This window comes from Rhipicephalus sanguineus, chromosome 9, assembly GCF_013339695.2.
Source record: "Rhipicephalus sanguineus isolate Rsan-2018 chromosome 9, BIME_Rsan_1.4, whole genome shotgun sequence".
Classification (NCBI taxonomy): Eukaryota; Metazoa; Arthropoda; class Arachnida; order Ixodida; family Ixodidae; genus Rhipicephalus; species Rhipicephalus sanguineus.
In genome coordinates, this window is record NC_051184.2 from 12458428 (window position 1) to 12476930 (window position 18503).

The window sequence follows — 18503 nt, forward strand, 5'->3', positions numbered from 1 at the left end:
ATTGTACCCCCATAAAGCTCTGTGCTTCATAATTGCAGCATTCCTCTTTCCCTTTGCTACCGATGCTTTCTCTTGTACCTCCATATATCTATCCCCCTCATTTACCCATACTCCGAGGTACTTGTACTCGCTTACCCTCGGTATTTTTTGGCCCTGTATAAAGACCGCATGGTCTTCGTGATCATTGAATACCATCAATCCACATTTTGTTGCACTAAATCCTAGTCCTAAAGCCTCACATTCCCTTCCGCATATATCTGCCAGTCGCTGTATATCATCTTGACTGTCCGCAAATAAGACAATATCATCAGCATAAAATAGACCTGGAAGCTTCTGCTCAACCATCGTGCCGACCTGTTTGTGTGACAAATTAAATCCAATGTTGCTACCTTCTAGCGCTTTTTCCATCCTCACCATGTACAGCATGAATAACAGCGGGGACAAAGGACATCCCTGTCTCAGCCCCTTGCTGATTTCAACGCTGTCCTTGCTACTTATTCCTTCCCATTCTATACAAACTGTATTTTCTCGGTATATTTCCCTCAAAAGCTGTATACAGTCGTCACCTATGCCCACTTCTTTCAGTATATCCCACAAAATTTCCTGATTAACGTTGTCATACGCCCCGGTAATATCTAGATAAGCTACGTATAAGGGCCTGTTTTCTATTTTCGATATTTCTATACACTGGGTAAGAACAAACAGATTATCGTCTAACCGCCTGTCGATTCGAAATCCATTCTGAAGTTCTCCCAAAATATCATTTTGTTCTACCCACGCTTCTATTTTTAATTTTACTGCCTGCATCGCCAACCTGTATAGCACCGATGTAATGGTTAGCGGTCTATACGAGCGAATGTTATCCTTTTCTCCCCTGCCTTTATAGATTAAGCTCATTCTACTTTTTCGCCAACTGTCTGGTATTTCCCTCTCCTGTAAGCACTTTTCTACGGCTTTCAGCAGTGCTTCTTTAGTGTTATGTCCGAGTTCGTTAATGAGGCTGACGGGAACCCCATCTAAGCCCGGTGTAGTGCGCTTAGGAATTTTTCCTTCGGCTTTCTTCCAATTGAAATTCTCTAGTACTACATCTTCGTCGGTTGCACTCCTTTGCGCACTTTTACTCACCGGGGGAATCCCCTGGGCGACCTTTTTAAATGAATCGGCTGTTATCTTTCGGATGTAACCTAGCGCTTCATACCCTTCCAATTGATTTCCTCCTTCATCTACCATATGTTGTTGCATTGTGACAGACTTCCTACCCAGCGCTTTTAGGTGGTTCCAAAATATCCTGGGCACGGCCTTCTTCTTTTCGCGAATCTCTGTCATCCAGCGTTCACTTTCACCTTTAATTTTTGCCTCGACTAATTTCTGCACAATGGATTTTTGCTCTAAATATATTTCCCATATTTGGTTGACTTCGTCCTGTGGCCGCTTCTCCTTTTTTGCTTGTCTGTGCTCCCGTGATGCCTCACGTCGCTTCTCGATCGCCTCCCGGATTTCTTTGTTCCACCAACTTTTTGGCTTTCTCTTTCCTTTCCAACAAATAGTTTTCTTCTCTTTTTCCATTTCTTTTGTGATTATATGTAGCAGCTCACTATACTTCCAGTCTTTACCTGGTAGTTCGTCTACTTTTTCCTCGACTCTTGCGGCTATATTTCTTATTTGTTTGTCATTTAGATACAAGCTGCCAAACTTTGATTCTATGCTCTTATTATCAGTTTTATATCCCATTTGTAATATTATGCGTTTATGATCACTACCCAAGCTGTTAATGCCTTCCTCGTCTATTCTCATCTCTCTAAGTTTGTCATATATTCCTTCTGTCATGAGACAATAATCAATGCTCGATTGCCGGTTTCCGACTTCCCACGTGATCTGCCCCTCACACTTAGGCCCCACGTTAACTATCTCAAGACTATGTTGCTCGCAGAGATCTAGCAATAACTTGCCATTGGTGTCTGAATATCCGTCAAGGTCATGAATGTGAGCGTTCATGTCCCCTAGAAGGATTATTTCGGCATCAGGACCAAATTCTTTAATATCGGTGCTTATGCATTTCACCATCTCCAGATTCTTTTCTCTGCAGTTATTCCCCGTCCACAAGTAAGCTACGCCTAGCCACGTTTTCTTTCCACCTACTGTGCCCGAAACCCACATGTGCTCTGAACACGTTTGTTTCACTCTATCCAATTTTGTTCTGCTATGGATTAGCATTCCAACACCTCCACCTCTCCTTTCTGATGTGATCCTGTTACATCCTTCCCAAATATAATTGTCAATATGTGGTGGCTCTTCCAAGTCTCTAAGGTGTGTTTCTGTAACCGCATAAACACCTATCTGTTCCTTGTTTAACTGCTCCTCAATCTCTAACCATTTTGCCTTTTTTCTGCCACCCTGCATGTTTATGTAACTAATTGCAACACGCGCCTTCTCCCTTCTTTTACCTTTTCTCTGGTTTTTCGCTATACTGCCTGTCAAAGAGTCCCCCTGGTTGTTTTCCTCATTACAAGCTACCCTGGGCACCGAAGGGCCCGCGTGCCCCCAAAAAAGCTACTGCGCGACCTGCCAGTCGCCAACCCACCTCATGACCAAGCCTCTTATCGAAGTGAATTCTGTCTCTTTGGAAACCGCCCCACCTGTGCACCTCCCTGTTTATATCCACTACCTCGAAGCCCTTCTCACGACTAATTCGCCATATCTCTTTGTTTGCGTCGACAACCGCTCTTTGCAAGTTGATATTCCTCACTGGTACTTCCGGTATTGTGCATACCACTATCTGCACCTGAGGGGAAATGGCGCGCATGTCATCGACCCCTTTCGCCAATGTGGGCGCTAGTTCGGCTGATTCTTCATTCAAGACGTCGTTTAGACCTCCCGCGATTATCACGAGGTTACGTCCATTAGCCTTAGTTGCGAGTTTTGCGCTAGCTCGTCTCATCACTGATCCCAGCCTATGTCCCGGGAACTTCCCTATTAGAACTCGTTTGTCGCCTCTCACCCTTTCCTTGACTGCTTCTTCGCATCTAACTAAATTCGAGTCCCCGGCGATTATCACGTGCTCCGACTCTTCTGCTGGACCGTCCCGCACCTGGCTACTGCCTCGGTTATTAGCCCGTGTCACTGCTGCTTTGTCCCCTCCCCTTCCCAAAACTACTTCGCGGAAGCTGGGTCCTGTGACCCTTGCACCTGTCTTTTCCAAACCTGTTTCCCCCTTCGCGTCTACCACTGTGGGGGTCGATGCCCCGCTGTCGCTTGCTTCTTTGTTCACCATTACTGCCTTTGCTAACTTCTCCTCGGCTGACTTAAGCCTTTCCCCCATGGCCATCGTTTTTTCCCGCTCTGTCGCCAACGCAAACTCCAGCTCGGCGATTCTTACCATGAGCTCATTCTGGGCAGCCATCATTATTTCCATTTTCGCCTCTAACTCGCATTGCTTACACTTGGCGTCAGCTCCCTCTGTCTTCTCATCCGTACAAACCTCTATTTTCCATCCCATTCCGCACCCTGTACACTTTACGGTCTTTTTGACCATGGCTAGATCGTTCACACGGCGGATTAGTTACACTTAAAGTCAAATGGTATCACAAAACTCCGCAAGTATGCTATACTTCAAAGCACACGTGTGCCTTTCAGCCACGTGGTGACCGAACAAAAAAAAAAAAAAAAAAAAGACCCAGGCGACTGTCACACAGGAAACAGTACAAAATTGTAAGCCCTATTAAGCTTCAATCTAGTGGCTTATGTACTCATATAACTAAAAAAACAAGCTCGAATCATGCAAAAAAAAAAAAAAAAACTTATCTGACGCTGTCATTCCGGAGCCCACGAAAAACACGTCCGTCCTCTCCCAAGTCCCAGCGCGAGAAAAAAACTGGCAAAAAACTGGCAAAAAACTGGCAAAAAACTGCTGCTCTTGACAGGCAGCGCCATCTCTGGCAGAAAAAGAGAAACTGGGGCGTGATCAGCGAGCGTTTTCCCTTCTCTCCACCGCGTTGCCGCTCGCAGCTTCCGTGCACGTGCAGAGCTCTCGCGGTGCACTTGCGGCGTCTCACAATGTACCGCGTGCAGTGCGGCTTCAAAAGGATCTTCAAGCTTGACTGGCGCTTCCGAAAAGCGAACTTGATAAAATGAGAAAGGCTATCACGTTAACGGTGAAGAGCAGACGATCGACGACAACCACGCCCGACTCAAAGCGAAATGCATTTCCCAAGTCGCGATTACAACGTGTAGGACGTATATCTCGAGGTAAGTCTCATTCTGTCATGTTAAAGATGAATAATGGTCCACATGCACTCCGAAATGAAGCCGTACACGCTATCGATGTTCTGCGGCGTGGACTACAAATCATATGATTGTTGTTTTGATATGGCATGCTTACAGTAGCAGCCGTGTACTTTCGTGAACAAACGTTTGCGGCGTGCGAAAAAAAGATTATACGGCCATGGCACTGCTTCCTGAGAAGGTTTCAGTCAAGTCCTCCGTGCCGCTGGAGAATCACCTGCCGATTAAGACGCGAGGCAGCTAGCTGAGCTTCAACCACTGTGAAGCAAGATGAACTGCTCGCCTCGTTTTTTCGGCTCTCGCGTCATGCTTGCAGTCTCTTTTTATGATATCGACTTGACAGGCGTATAAAACCTGTTGCGTGAACGCGGCTAGAAAATCGCACAAAGTCAGAAGGTGGTTACTTCAAGGTTGCAATTGCAAAGCATGTATTAAGTGCCAGTTATATTTAGCGGCTTAAATATATATCACCCCAATAAAGTGACAAAAACAAAGCAAACCTGCAGAACGATGTCAAAGCTTGCTGAAAATGCACAGACGTCCGTTCCGGCGTGGTAAAGCAGCCTTCCCGATGCGTGAAATGCAGGCGCCGAACTTCTGACAATGTGCGGAGTTCAGTTGAATTCAACCAACCGCGCAACGCTAACGGTATAACGCGAATGTGAACGTTCAACAACGACGGGTAGGTCTCACGAGCACGGGGAATCAAAACACAAAGTTGCTTCACCTACAACCGTAACTGGACTTTAACAATGCGAAAAGACAGCGAGTAATCATTACTGTAGTCGCTGCGTGCATGCACCCCGTTACTTACCGATTCAGGTAGTCGGAACGAACGAAAGCGATGAACTCAGACAGCCAAAATAGAAGGCGAGACAGCGCTGTCAGCTATCCACGCTTGCCGCCTTTATTTCTCGTGCGACACGCCCGGGAGCCGATACAGTTTAACACGTGAATCGTGTGCCTTGTCTGCACTGTTGTGGCTGGCCACAAAACCGCAATACTTCGGACCACGCTTGCGCTTCCGCGGGGTCGCTTCTGCCATCGTGGAAGTGCGCAGCTTCGCACAGCAAGCCTCTCGGTTCAACGTACCCAGCTGACGGCCTCCCAGTTACCAGCACCGTGAGAAGAACGCGTGCGCACGTGCGCTACCGCTACCGTGAAAGGGGCTGAGTCGGCCGCCCCACGTTCCAGAGCTTTCCGACAGAGCCGCGGCGCGGCTGGCGCGGCGCTGTCGTCGCGCCGCAAACTTGAGCTCCCTATAGCGCGCAAGCGCTCGTCGAGGGGCCGCTGGCGTCCTCCTCGCTCTCTCTTTTTTCTCTCTCGCGTGCGCTTCCGCGCCAGGAAATCATAATACGCTGCCGGGATGTTCGTCCTGAAGGAAACCAGTATGTCGGAGACCTCTTCTGCTGCAGCAGGTGGCAGTGCACTGACGACTTGGTGGAATTTTTGAAGCTGCGATGTTACGCGGCAGATGTGGAACTGCGATTCAACCTGCAGGAACCAGACGGTTGGGTTGCGCTCCCAGTATTGTGGCAGGCGTAGGGATATCGCAGAGACTGCGTCACCGGGGGCGTCTGCAGTGTGGGAATTCTGGCCACTGTTAGGGGGATCTGCCTGATCTTGTGACTGGTGGTTCCTAGCGTCAGTTGTGCGTCCGGCTCTGCGAGGGACATGACTCTAACTTGAATTAAGGGCGTGTATGCAACAGGGTCACCATATTGTAGAGCGCGCGCAGGAGGGACCGAGAGCTACAACATCTGGTTAGGATTCAGAGCCTGAATGTCCAACGAGACGGAATGTACAACGAGACTGAATGTCCAATGGGTCACGTGACCGGCGAGACTGAATGTCCAACCGAGACGGAATGTCCATCGAGACTGAATGTCCAACGAGACGGAATGTACAACCGAGACGGAATGTCCAACGAGACTGAATGTCCAACGAGACGGAATGTCCAATTTAGAAGAGATAAACGTGTCCTCGTTTGAAATTTCTCAGACAACTGATTCATTGGGTTAAGATAGCCTAACGGAAGATCGCATTTTTTTGTGTGTGTTTTGCAAATATTGACTGTCTGTGGCGTCGGGCGTCGTATTTTTGTTTCCGTATTCGCTTTACTGCATTTACCATAATTTCAAGTTTTGTTAGTTTTATTTCTATTTTGTATTTTTAGTTTTCATATGTATATTGAACATGTTACTTTAATGCTTTACTTCGGTTGTTTGCATACTTTGCTGTTCCTGTTTATCTTTGTCATAAATCGGACATCACAGCCCCTTAAAGGATTACGAGAGAGGGCGCTCCCTCGTCCACTAAGGCGGCGAGTGTGAAACACTATTTTTGCCAGAAAGCGCCACGAGGCAGGACGAATCCCTTGCTATGAAAGTGCGACAGAAGAATAGTTCGAGAGACTCAGTTATTTGTTAGAAAACCAACAGCCAATTAAGCCAAAAAAACACTGGGGACATTATTTGTTGCTTTGTTTAACTACGATGCAATAATTATAACCCATATGCAAAGGAATCCAAGTAGACGAAGAAGCACCCTTTCCATCGGTGGGATCCGAACCCGCAACCTTATAATTACGGCGACGATTTGCGCTTGCTAACACTCCCAGGGATCAAGCTCACGTAAATACCCAACAAAGTGGACGAGGGATCGCCCTCCGTCGTAGCTTAATTGTTAGAGCATCAGACGCGTAATGCGAAAGTTGTGGGTTCGAATCCCCCCGAAAGAAAGTGTGCTTTTTCGTCCCATTTAAGTCCTTTCAATTTAGGTCATATTCATTACACTACAGTTAAAAAGATCAACAAATAACGTACCTTGGCTTGATTGTTGGCTTTCTACGAGCCCCTAGAACAATTCTTCTTTCCTCTTAAAGAATGCGGGTCGAAGAAGCTAGGGAGGAAATTTTGCTTTAAAATTAAATTCTTGGGTTTTACGCACCAGAACCACGAAATGATTATGAAGCATGCTGAGTGTGGGATATCAGTTTTAGTTTTGACTACCTTGATGGAAACATGTCATGGCATTTCGGCTACAAGAGAACTGCAGGCCGGTCTAGGAAAGACCATGCCGTTAAAGAGGTGGTGTCACCAAATTTTGAGGCTCTAAAAAGCCTGCTGTAGGCTTTCTCTGGAAGCAAGGACGCTCAGCACGAAGTATTGCATGCATCAAACATTTAGAATAGATTATAATTCACTTCCAAAGTCTGTATAAATGCTCATTCTCGCGATCGAGACCCATCGCTAGCGCGACTGACACCGACGTCACTGTGTAGGAAGCGTAACGAAAGTTTTAGTGACGGCACACCACATTAGAGTGACGTGCAATGAGCGGTGACCTACAGCTCCGCTGCACCGGGCCAGTCAAGAGAGCATCAGGCCATCCGCTGCGAACTGCTCATTTTTTTTAGTTTATTGCCGAAGTAGTTAATCTTGCTCGTGTTTTGCAAAGTGCTTCGCGTGAATAATTTTTCATTACAACACATAGCATACAGGTAATCGTTGGCGACAATAAAACCGTTTTTATGATGTTTAAAATCATTTGAGGACTTTTCAGAACCGGCCTGAACACGAGCTTTTCTATTACTCTTCCAATGATGTCGATATTAGTGCTGTGAAGCTCAAGTGAAAAAAAAAAAAAAAACTGGGCCGGGAACAGACTTGTACGCATTACAGTGAAAGAGCGTCAGCGATTACAATTACCTTTTTAAAAAACAAACGGATTACCGAGAAAAAACTGAAAGCTAATCGATTACTCAACAAGGTGAGGTACCGGGCTATTTGGTTTTGCATAATTGTTAAACTGTGGTAAAGTTACAGGTACATATATTTAGGGAGGACGCACATAACAAAAGCATGAAAAGCGCAAACTTTCAACTCGATTTGTTGAAAAGGCATGAAATTATATGAACACGAGCAAACGGGTGCAAAAGGGAGCTCTTTAAATATTTTTTTCTTATTTTTAAATACTTCTTTTTTGCGTCTTGTTTCCTATTTTATTCCCTCGTGTCTTTGCGCTTTCTCTCTCTCTCTCTCTCTCTCTCTCTATATATATATATATATATATATATATATATATACACACATATATATATATATATATGTGTGTATATATATATATATATATATATATATATATATATATATCCTTGCCGTGCGTAATACGCAGTCTCAGCGCCACGTCCTATCACGACGAAACGAATTTTCACGCACGTCGCAAATGTTAGGGCACATTCGGAAAATTTTCACAGCAAATATTGGGATGTGTGGAACGAAAACGGAAAAGTGAAATTTGTGACCGGGACGGAATGTCCAACGAGACTGAATGTCCAACCGAGACGGAATGTCCAACGAGACTGTATGTCCAACGAGACTGAATGTCCAACCGAGACGGAATGTCCAACGAGACGAAATGTCCAACGAGACTGAATGTCCACTATTGGACATTCAGTCTCTTTGTACATTCCGTCTCGTTGGACATTCAGGCCGCAAGCGGTTCGACTTGTCCCCTGTCTTCCCCGCGCCGCCCGACCGGCGACGGCGGCATAGCACGAGAGTTTTTGTTTTGTTTCTTTGCGATGCCGCGGGCGCCGGCTTCGGAGCGCGACGTAAGAGGATGCGCTACAGTAGCAAATGATGCGAAACATAACGAAAAGTTTACGATTCCGAGAGCGCTGCTCCACGACGCCGCAAGACAACACGCCACGGGTTTCTTTTCGTTGTCACCCCGCGGCAACAATGCCTTGCTGCACGCTTCCCACGATTGCGCCTTGAAGCCCGAGCGGTCGTCGTATGCTCTCTTTCGTGCTGGAGTTACCCAAGACAGACAAGCTCCGTTCGCGTACATCTTCCGGTTCCGTCACGAGTAAACACGAAAGAAAAGTCGCTGCAATTAAGGGGGTGCCTTCAGAAAAACAACAAGGGGGGCGCAGGGAAATCACGGAGCATACCACAAAGAGCTACGTCCAGTGGAGCGCGTCCGCGGGCAAAACGACGCGTAGACAGCGATTTTCGGCGGCGGTTATACATACATCTGTTTATGCGTAAAGTGTCTTAGCACAGGCGTCCCTCGCCGCTGCCTCTTTCACAAGTGCCGCGATACTCGACGGCGGCACTTGCCGCCAGTCGTGCCTCGCGCAAGCGTGGTTGTCAGCAGTTTCCATTTGGACTCGCTGTGGGACGGACGTGTGCCGTTCGCTGGTAGGAGGAACAGCGGCAACTAAAGGAGCGCACAGAAGCACGAAAACGACGTGAAGCGGCTGCTTCGAGTTCCACCACGTCGGGTGGATAGCGTCGAACACCGGGGTCTTTGAGGGTACGTCTCTTTATTCACTCAAAGTAGTTAATAATCATAACATATAAGTTCACAACGTGGGAGCTGCCCGCGGCCATCAAATAAAAACGGGGAGCGGTGACTTCTCCAGAACCTCAATGAAGTTTACTACCTACCTACGATACCAACATTCACTAGTCACAGCTTCCATCTTCACGGTATAGTAGAAGGGCTCTATACTTTTTCTTTTTTTTGGCTCGGGAGCACTTCGAGGGACGACGGTGACCCTTAACACGAATCTCGGCCAAGACTTCGCAGCCCTTCTTAATTGCCGGTGTCTGAAGATGAGAAAGAACAGTGGGAGTTTTCCACAACAGCACTCAACCGACCTAGCATGGATGTATCAATGAAAGGCACGAAAAGCCACTCTGAAATTAACTGTCCAGTTCACAGCATCACGGCCATCTGGTGTCTATTCACGGTGTGGGATCGCGGAAGAGTGAGACAACAACTGCTAGATAGAATGCTTTGTTTTAACGAGCATGTTTCCGATAACTTCGAGAAAATAAATTCAATTGGCGAAGAAATTTCCGTTTCAAAAGGGATATCGCAGAAACCGAGGTTGCCGTGTGTGCAATCGACATGGATCACTCGACAAGGAAGCGTAGAAGCCGGTCATATATATGGACAAGTGTGACGGTGCTCCTAGAGTTTTGCGCTGCAAACCTCTATAGAGATTAAAAAAAAAGGGGGGGGGGGGGATTGAGCGGGCCGTGTGAGACACAACGTACGCGTTGTAGCTCACACTGAGTCACGGTCATCGGCAGGGGAGTGCAAAGGGGCAGCTGCCTCTTTCATCGTCCTTTCTGTTTCCCTTGAGCACAGTACCAGAATCTGCATGATGCCCACTGAATTTGTTGTTTTCTTACTTTTAGACGTGCCGTCGTAATGTAGCCGTCTTACCGGTGTTGACTGCAGCCCAACTTGGCGAAATCGTATACGTCACGTGCGTTGTACAGTCCGTGAAACGCCGAACATGTACACCACTTTTCTTTTTCTTGGGACGCGGTCCGTGGCGGCCCCTCCCTCGCAAGGGAGTTTTCGGAGTCGCCCCTGAATAACGTCCATTGTCTCAACAAGAGCTGAGAGAACTTTCGCGGGGCAGGAAACAGATCATATTGCCAGACGCGCTTCTTTTTCTATTTTTATAACCGGTCCGTTACACGTGTAACCACTGCCTTGCGCAGCTTGTGCCGGAATCTCTCTGAACGTTCCAAATTATTTCGGAATCTTCCGATAAGATTGCGCGCACAACGCGTACAATAGAGTTTATTAATTCTCGAACTAATGCGGCCCCCAACGATAAGGCTAGAATCTTCGATGCCACGCGTATAAATGCCGACCCGCCTTACCGCTGATCAGATCACCGACGTCTGTGCATGTCGCGTTCACTGCACAGTGAGTGTTGCTTCTCTTGCTGGACGCAAGTTCGTCCAATGAAGCGCCTCATCTTCACAGGCTGCGTTTTGCTTTCTTCACCGCCACAGCAACCACGTGACAACATCTTTATCATCTTAAGATTATGTAAAATCCTTTTCTACTTGTTTGCCACTTGTTTTTTAGGTCCAGTAAAAATGCTGACTCGCAAGCAGTAGTGACAATCGGTGAACGAGGGCGTCGTGCCTGATTGGTTGCGCTGTCTTCTGTGTACTGTGGTTATAGATCCAGCCAACACGGTATTCGTTGAAAGTTAACTCGAGGTCTAAAAATTGCACGTTGCGAGTTCGTATGCATGAAAGTTAGTTTTGTGGTGTCTTTTTTTAAAATAAAGTATCTGCAAATCAGCTTCTTTCCTGCATTCCTTTTTTTTTTGTAGTTGTATCCGCTTTGTTTGTGCTGAACCTTTCCTATTTTGTGAAATTATCAATATTATCGGACTTACCCGTGAACGCAGTGAGCCGCCGTGATAACGAGGTCGTTGCGTAAGAGTGCTCCTCCGCAGAAGTGAGCTGCTGGCCAGAAGCCTTTCAACTGGATGCTCGCCTGCATTGTGTCGTCACACTTGTGTCAATCAGCTCATGAAAAGGCGCATAGCTATTTAGCGAAAAAAGAAAAAAAAAAGCACAGGCAAGGCGACGGGACAAGGCACTACTCTCAAGAGAAATCTGTTACTGGGCGTCACATCACTATATATTCACAGATAAATCTGCAGACAACCTTTCTGGCAGCAATGAACACTTACTGAACAGAATCTACAGAAAACTGCCTACAATTTTTCTGACAACGAATAGTGCGGCAACTCGCAACTGGGTTCCCGTCATTAAAGGGGTCAACAACCGGGTGAGAAGAGTGAAGGCGAAAAGAGCACGTAACACGATGATACAAGCAACAGTAGCTGATGCGCCAGTTAAACTTACCACTGATTACAAGTGCCCGAGCGACGCATGCTCCTTGGACCAACGGATCTCTGCTTGAGCTGCGCCCAACCTTCGCAAGCTTTCGCTCGCACGTAGAACATACGACGCGCGCGGCATTACTAGAGAGTTTTATTGCTGCGTTCCCGCGGGCTTGGGGGCGCGCGGCGTTGCGTATACTCAAGAGTTCCCCAAGTGGAATGCCTTAAGGCCTGAACACACGTACGCGTTGCAGCGCGGGACTTTTTGACGCGGCGTCGCACCCTCTCCGTATGGGGAGAGAGGGCGCGCCGCTACTCGAAGCTGCGCGCCCTCCCTCCCCATAGGGAGAGGGCGCGACGCCGGGTCAAAAAGTCACGCGCGGACGCGCTGCAACGCGTACGTGTGTTCGGGCCTTTATAGTGGCGCGTACCCAACCGCAAGCCGCACGAAGGTCACACACGCTCGCAGCGCCTATAGCGTCGGGTCGCGTATAGATTGATTTGTGTTCTTTTACAATTTAGAATGTTAAACTAAGCATAGATAACGGCGTGAAATGAATTGCTTCCAATAAAATATTCTTAAATAATATGGCAAACTTATAAACCCGAGACAAAAAAGTTTTTTTGCACGTGTCGGAGTTGCGACTGCAGCCGGTGCCGTAGCCGGACAACGACACACACGTGGAGAACTTGTGGCGGGTGATCGGCGCCGTCTTTTCCCGTGTACCGTTCATTTTCATGATTGTGCGGGTTCATTAGCGTCCTACAGTCTGTCCGGTATTCCGCTATCGCAAAAGCGTAGCATGTGCCATAGCTGCCGCCATAGAGTTTCTTACAATAATACCTAGAGGGGAATCTGTCGCTAGTGTCTACGCGGGCTCCTTGAGCGGCGCTTCAACCACCGTGGGAATGATATGGGAATGATGGAAAGTACAGGCTTCGGATTTGCTTCGGATGGATTAGGTTCTTGAGATTCGCGACGCTTGTTTGCCGAGTGTAAAACGAAACGATATGAAGTTATTTCCTATTAAAACTTGCTTCATTCTTTTGTGTGCAAAACTTATTACAAAAAGTTTGCGTGAACGTGAGATGGATGTGAAACCTGGACGAATTCAACCACCAGGGTATGCATTGCTCTGCGATTGTGTTCCAGATTTGGCATCACCAAATAATGTTTTTACACTTGAAAACAAACACGCTCCTTTTTCCCTCGAAAGTACGCATTATCTATTTATGGAAATAACAGTATTGTATTGAGTGAGAAACACTTAACGTGTCGTATGCTGCGATGCCAGGTGCGTCTGTCCAAGTGGTCTGTCTCCAACGCATCTCTCGTTTTGTTGTGAAGTCAAGTCAGAGGAGCGTGAAGGTGCGTCTACTTAGCTTCGCCGTCGTTTTGCAGCCGATTTGAACGAGTTTTGGCAAGACGCGCTTATCAAAAGACGTGAAATCTATGCAAGTTCCTGCACTGGCATGGGACGCTACATCTGTGCGTAGCGGTGAGTGCACGACGCTTTACTAAAACTGCCATATACAACCTGTAAAGCTGCAACGAAACAGCAAATCAAGAGATCTAGCGGTCTTCAGCCTCTTTGAAGAACAGAGGCACTGCTTGAGTGCTTTGTAACGCATCACACTACCCACCCCTCGCGAAGAACGAAACTGAAACTGTAGAAAAAGATCCGTAGACAGTTCGCTAGCTAACGGAATCCAATCCGAATCCTGTACTTCCCATCATTCCCATGGTGGTTGAACGATCGCAGCGCCAGTTTCCTCTCTAGGGCATTGTATGAAACTCTATGGTTCGGAGCTAACGAACTACAGAGCGCCCGATGGCCACATGATAGATTCGAGGCAGACGTGTCCTGCTAGGGACAGCTGATCTCCGCTAGGAGGCCAGTGGTGGCAGCATTGTTTATGGCCGCGCGCACGCACGGCCCCGGTGACCCGAGAACGCATGTTCTTGGGGCTTCACGCATGCGAGCCAACCATCTCACATCCAGTGGACATTACATAAATATCAACCATGAGATATTTAATCTTCAGAGGATGTCCACAAAAATTAATTTAATATTTATAAAATATTGAGAGGATGTCCATTTTGAACAGAGTGGACATCCATAGATGTCCACAGCAGTTCCACACACAATATGGATATGATATCGGCAATATTAGTACAATATTTAGAGGACGTCCATTTTCACAACAGTGAACATCCATAGGTTGTCCACAGCAGTTCCACAGATAACATTGATATATCAAATATAAAGTTCCAACAGAAGAAAGGAACGTTTACTGTTTAATAGACACAGTTTTCAGCCATTGCAGACTTCCTCTTCCTCTTCTCTTCCCCGCCCGTTCTTCAGCCGCAGGATCCCTACATCCTCCCGGGCTTTTATTAACACGAAAGTGTTTTATGCCGGGGTCCACCAAGTACATCCGTCACGGATATGACGTTATAAAATGGACACCAACGGGTGATAAAGAAAAAAACCAAGAAAAAGATACCCCGCTGGGAATCGAACCCACGACGTTGCGGCCGCGACGGCAAGCGCCCGACGCGCTACCCACTAAGCCATCTCGGGCGATGCTAGGCATGGCGCGAACGCGCCTTATATCTTTCACACATTCTCTTTCGCGGCGGGCGGAGCGGGGCGGTGCCGCCGTCTGTGAGATGTGAAAAGAAGTAGTGCTGCACGATCGACACTTACTAGCGCTTCCTCCGAGATTGCACGCGATATCTGAGGTCATGGTTAAAGCATCTCGATACCAGAGAGGTAGAGTGGCCGCGCTGGCGTCGCCGAGGCACCCTTGACGCAGTTACGTTCTTTGCCTTTGGCTTCGTGTTAGCGTGCGTCGGCTCATCGGAGTAGTGCATCTATAGTGTACTAGTACACTATAAGTGCATCTTTCACGTGCACCAACGGGATTTCTCCGCCGCCGACTGCTTCAATTGCGGGAGCACCGACTAACAAAACTGCTGCAAGGACGCGATTTCGACGGGCGAATGTCGTGCCTTGGTGGAGCGAAAGCAGCGCCTGCGAGACAGAGGCCAGCGGGACGCACGCGTTTGCGGCTCAGGCTACGAACCTCTACCTCCCGTGTTGCTGAAGCGCAGTGCGTGTTATGTATGCATGAGCACAGGCGTCGGCTACCCATTACTAGAAAGCGCACACCGTGCCGTTTCTCTCCTTAATTGACGACGCTTTGAAGAAGTGCATACCGGGTACCAGTGTTGATTATGAGCTTGTTGTTATCATCCTTACGCGGGATTCACGATTCGCTGTGTCCAAATATATGTTCACACCGTCAGCTACAACAACAGTTTAATCATGATCATGGGCGTTAGTCGTCGCGATAGAGAGATGCTGTCAACATGGGTGTATCCACGCCAAACGGTGCTATAGCTGCCAAACACGAATAGACGTTGTACAAGCTCTCATACATCACTACACAATAAGCACTACTTCTGTGAAGACACGTTTCACTTTCGTGTTATACCGATTCCTATGACGGAGGGATCAGCCATGTTTTTTTTCTCATCCCTCCGTGGATGGTATAGCAGTGTATTCCCAACCGACGCCTCTTCAACTTTGCTTCGTGGTCCTTCATAATATATAGTCTTGAGAATTTCTTGTTGCCTCGCTGTTTTTACGACCAGGTAAGGACCTACAAATGGACACTTTGAGTCCAGACCCTTCCGAACCAGTACCATGTCTCCAGGTTCAATTTTGGGCATGGCTGACTGGTGACGTTTGTCAAAGTTCGCCTTCATCGTTTTCCTATATTTCTCTTTCTGTTGCACATCCAAAGGCTTTTCCTTCAGCGTGATTCTCTCAAATATACAAAGTTATTTGTCCGCAGGAAGCCAAGGTGGTTTCTTGAAAACGGCGAAATAGGGGCTACATCCTAAGGCAGCAGTGTGCGACCGGTTATGATGGTTGACAGCAGCTTCCAACGCGCACTTCCACCCGCCTTTGAAGTTGGGGTACAGGGCTATGAACATCTTCACATCTCGAATAATTCTCTCAGCTAGAGAGTTCGCTTCCGGGTGATATGGTGCAGGAAAACGCAGCTCGATACCTCTTGTGGTTGCCCAATGCTGAAATTTCTCGCTTCGGAACGCCGGTCCGTTGTCTGCAACAATAACCTTGACGTTGCAGAACATGTCCCTCTCTAGAAAAGAGATGACGCAGTTCGCAACCTCCCTTCCAGCTTTGGCAGCCACAAACCGCGTGCATTCGTCCACTGCGACTAAAAAAGCTTGGGTCTTCTTGACACCCTCACCCTTCTTTTTCAGTTCTGCAAAATCAAGGTGCAGTATTTCAAATGGTGTGTCAGAATACTGTGGAGTTACCATTTTGTTTCCACGTGGCTTAAACTTTGCTTTGCAAATTTGACAGTTGTGGCATGTCTTTACATATATAGCCACGTCGTCCTTCATGCCCTTCCAAGTAAATCTTTGGGTTAATTTTCTGTACGTTCTTTTGAACCCATCGTGACCTCCAGACTCAGGGCTGTCATGGTATAGTCGCAGTATCGTAGGTACTGCCGTTTCGGGCACAAGTACCTTGCCATCTTCTATCTTGAGGTCTTCAGAGCCTTCCCACAACTTGACTAGGTTAACTTCTTCAAGATTATTGTCCCTGGGTACATGGAGTCTTGATAGAGCGTCTGCGTCCTGGTGCTTTTGTCCTGGGCGATGGGCCACTTCAAACGTGTACTGCTGAATCTCACTGACCCATCTGGCAAGCCGGCCTTTTGGTTGTGTCAGTTGCAATATATAAGTCAATGCTTGGTTATCTGTGTATAGTATAAAGTTTCTTCCCTCAAGATAGCTCCTAAAATATTTGAGTGCCATAACAACTGCCAAGGCTTCTTTTTCTGTGGTAGAATAATTTACTTGAGCCTTCGTAAAGGTATAGGAGAAATATCCAATCACTTGTAGCATTTGTGCGACGGGCTTATTGGTGTCTCTTTGATAAAGAACGGCTCCAGTACCATAATGAGAGGCATCTGTGCACAACTCAAACGGCAAGTTGAAATCCGGCAACGTAAGTACAGGATCTGCCGAAATAATTTCGACGAGTTCGTTGTAGCAACGTTCGCAATCTTCCGACCACACGAATGGGGTATCCTTTTGTGTAAGGGCTGTCAAACACTTAGTCTTTGTGGCATAATCCTTTATAAACCCCCGGAAGTGTCCAGCAAGGCCCAAGAAGACGCGAAGAGAGTGCAAATCGAATGGCTTGACTAGTGTTTTTATCCGCTGAATGCTCTCTTCCTTGGTGCTTTTAGTCTTTCCGTCAAAGGACCTGCCTAAGAACACAACCGTCCGACAAAAAAATTCGCTCTTCTTAACATTTATTTTAAGTTGTGCTTTACTTAGTGCTCCTAGAACCATTGACATGTGGGCAATGTGGTCTTCTCTTGATCTTGAATAGACCAGTATATCGTCAACATACACGTTGCAGAATTTTCCAAGAAAATCTTTGAGCACCATGTTCATCATTTTCTGGAACCATGCGCCAGAATTTTTCCACCCAAATGGAAGCCGGTTATACTCGTAGACGTCGAAAGGCGTGACAAAAGCGGTGAATATCTTAGTTTCTTCTTTCAGTGGTACTTGCCAGTAACCCTTACATAAATCAATCCTGGAGAACCACTTGCATCCTCCCGTCTCGTCAATTATTTCGTCGATTCGGGGCATGGGGAACGGGAACAAGTCAGTTTGCTTGTTAACAAGTCTATAGTCCGTGCACAACCGATAAGACTCGTCTTCTTTTGGCACAATGGTAATCGGTGAAGCAAATGTAGAGGTTGATGGTCTGATAATGCCGGAATCTAACATTCCTTGGAGCTCTTGCTTAAGCCATGCTTTCTTTTCGTGGCTTAATCCATACGGTTTCTTTCTCACGACACTTTTATCTCGAAGCTCGAAAGGTACTTCAATTACTGTAGTTGCTGGTGGATAGTTCCCAACACACAAAAGCTCAGGAAATTTTGACACAACTTCTTCCGAGCACGTGACTTTCCTGTCTTGAGATGTATGTACGAGGTTAGAATGCTCGGTGGTGATGGTGTCATTCCAAAGAATATTCATTTTAAATAGCTTCATGTCAGGCCTTGACAAAAGTAAATCAAACTCAACTCCTGTAATGACAAGGCTTTTCACCATATGCTCTTGACCTCTGAAATGCACTTTTACGTCCGTCCATTTCGCTAGCTCTCGGCATGTTCCGTCGTAACTTTGGACTCTAACAACTCTTCCTGTGAAAATGAGATTTTTGTCCACTCGCTGCTCGTTGATCAAGCTAACTGATGCTCCAGTGTCCACGATCGCTGACACCTTGCAATTATTTACAGTCATGGGTACGGACAAAATGTTTGATTTCATAAGAAACACCATCTCCTGCAGAATCGGGATTTCCTTGCTAGTAAATTTCCATGTCATGCTGTTGGCTAGTTCACATTCGCCTGGTATGCAAGATGCCACGCTAGTAGTGTAGTTGCCGTATTCGTCATGTGGCCTCGATTTATGTGTCGC

At 47.0% G+C, this 18503-nt stretch overlaps 1 protein-coding gene across 1 annotated transcript in view; it reads right to left on the bottom strand.

Annotated features, from left to right (window-relative positions):
- Positions 1 to 18503, bottom strand: part of LOC119404594 (chymotrypsin B-like) — a 104536-nt gene that overhangs the window by 55251 nt on the left and 30782 nt on the right. The window contains 1 exon segment of the mRNA XM_037671146.2: positions 11504 to 11604. Coding sequence (XP_037527074.1) covers positions 11504 to 11604 — 101 coding nt within the window.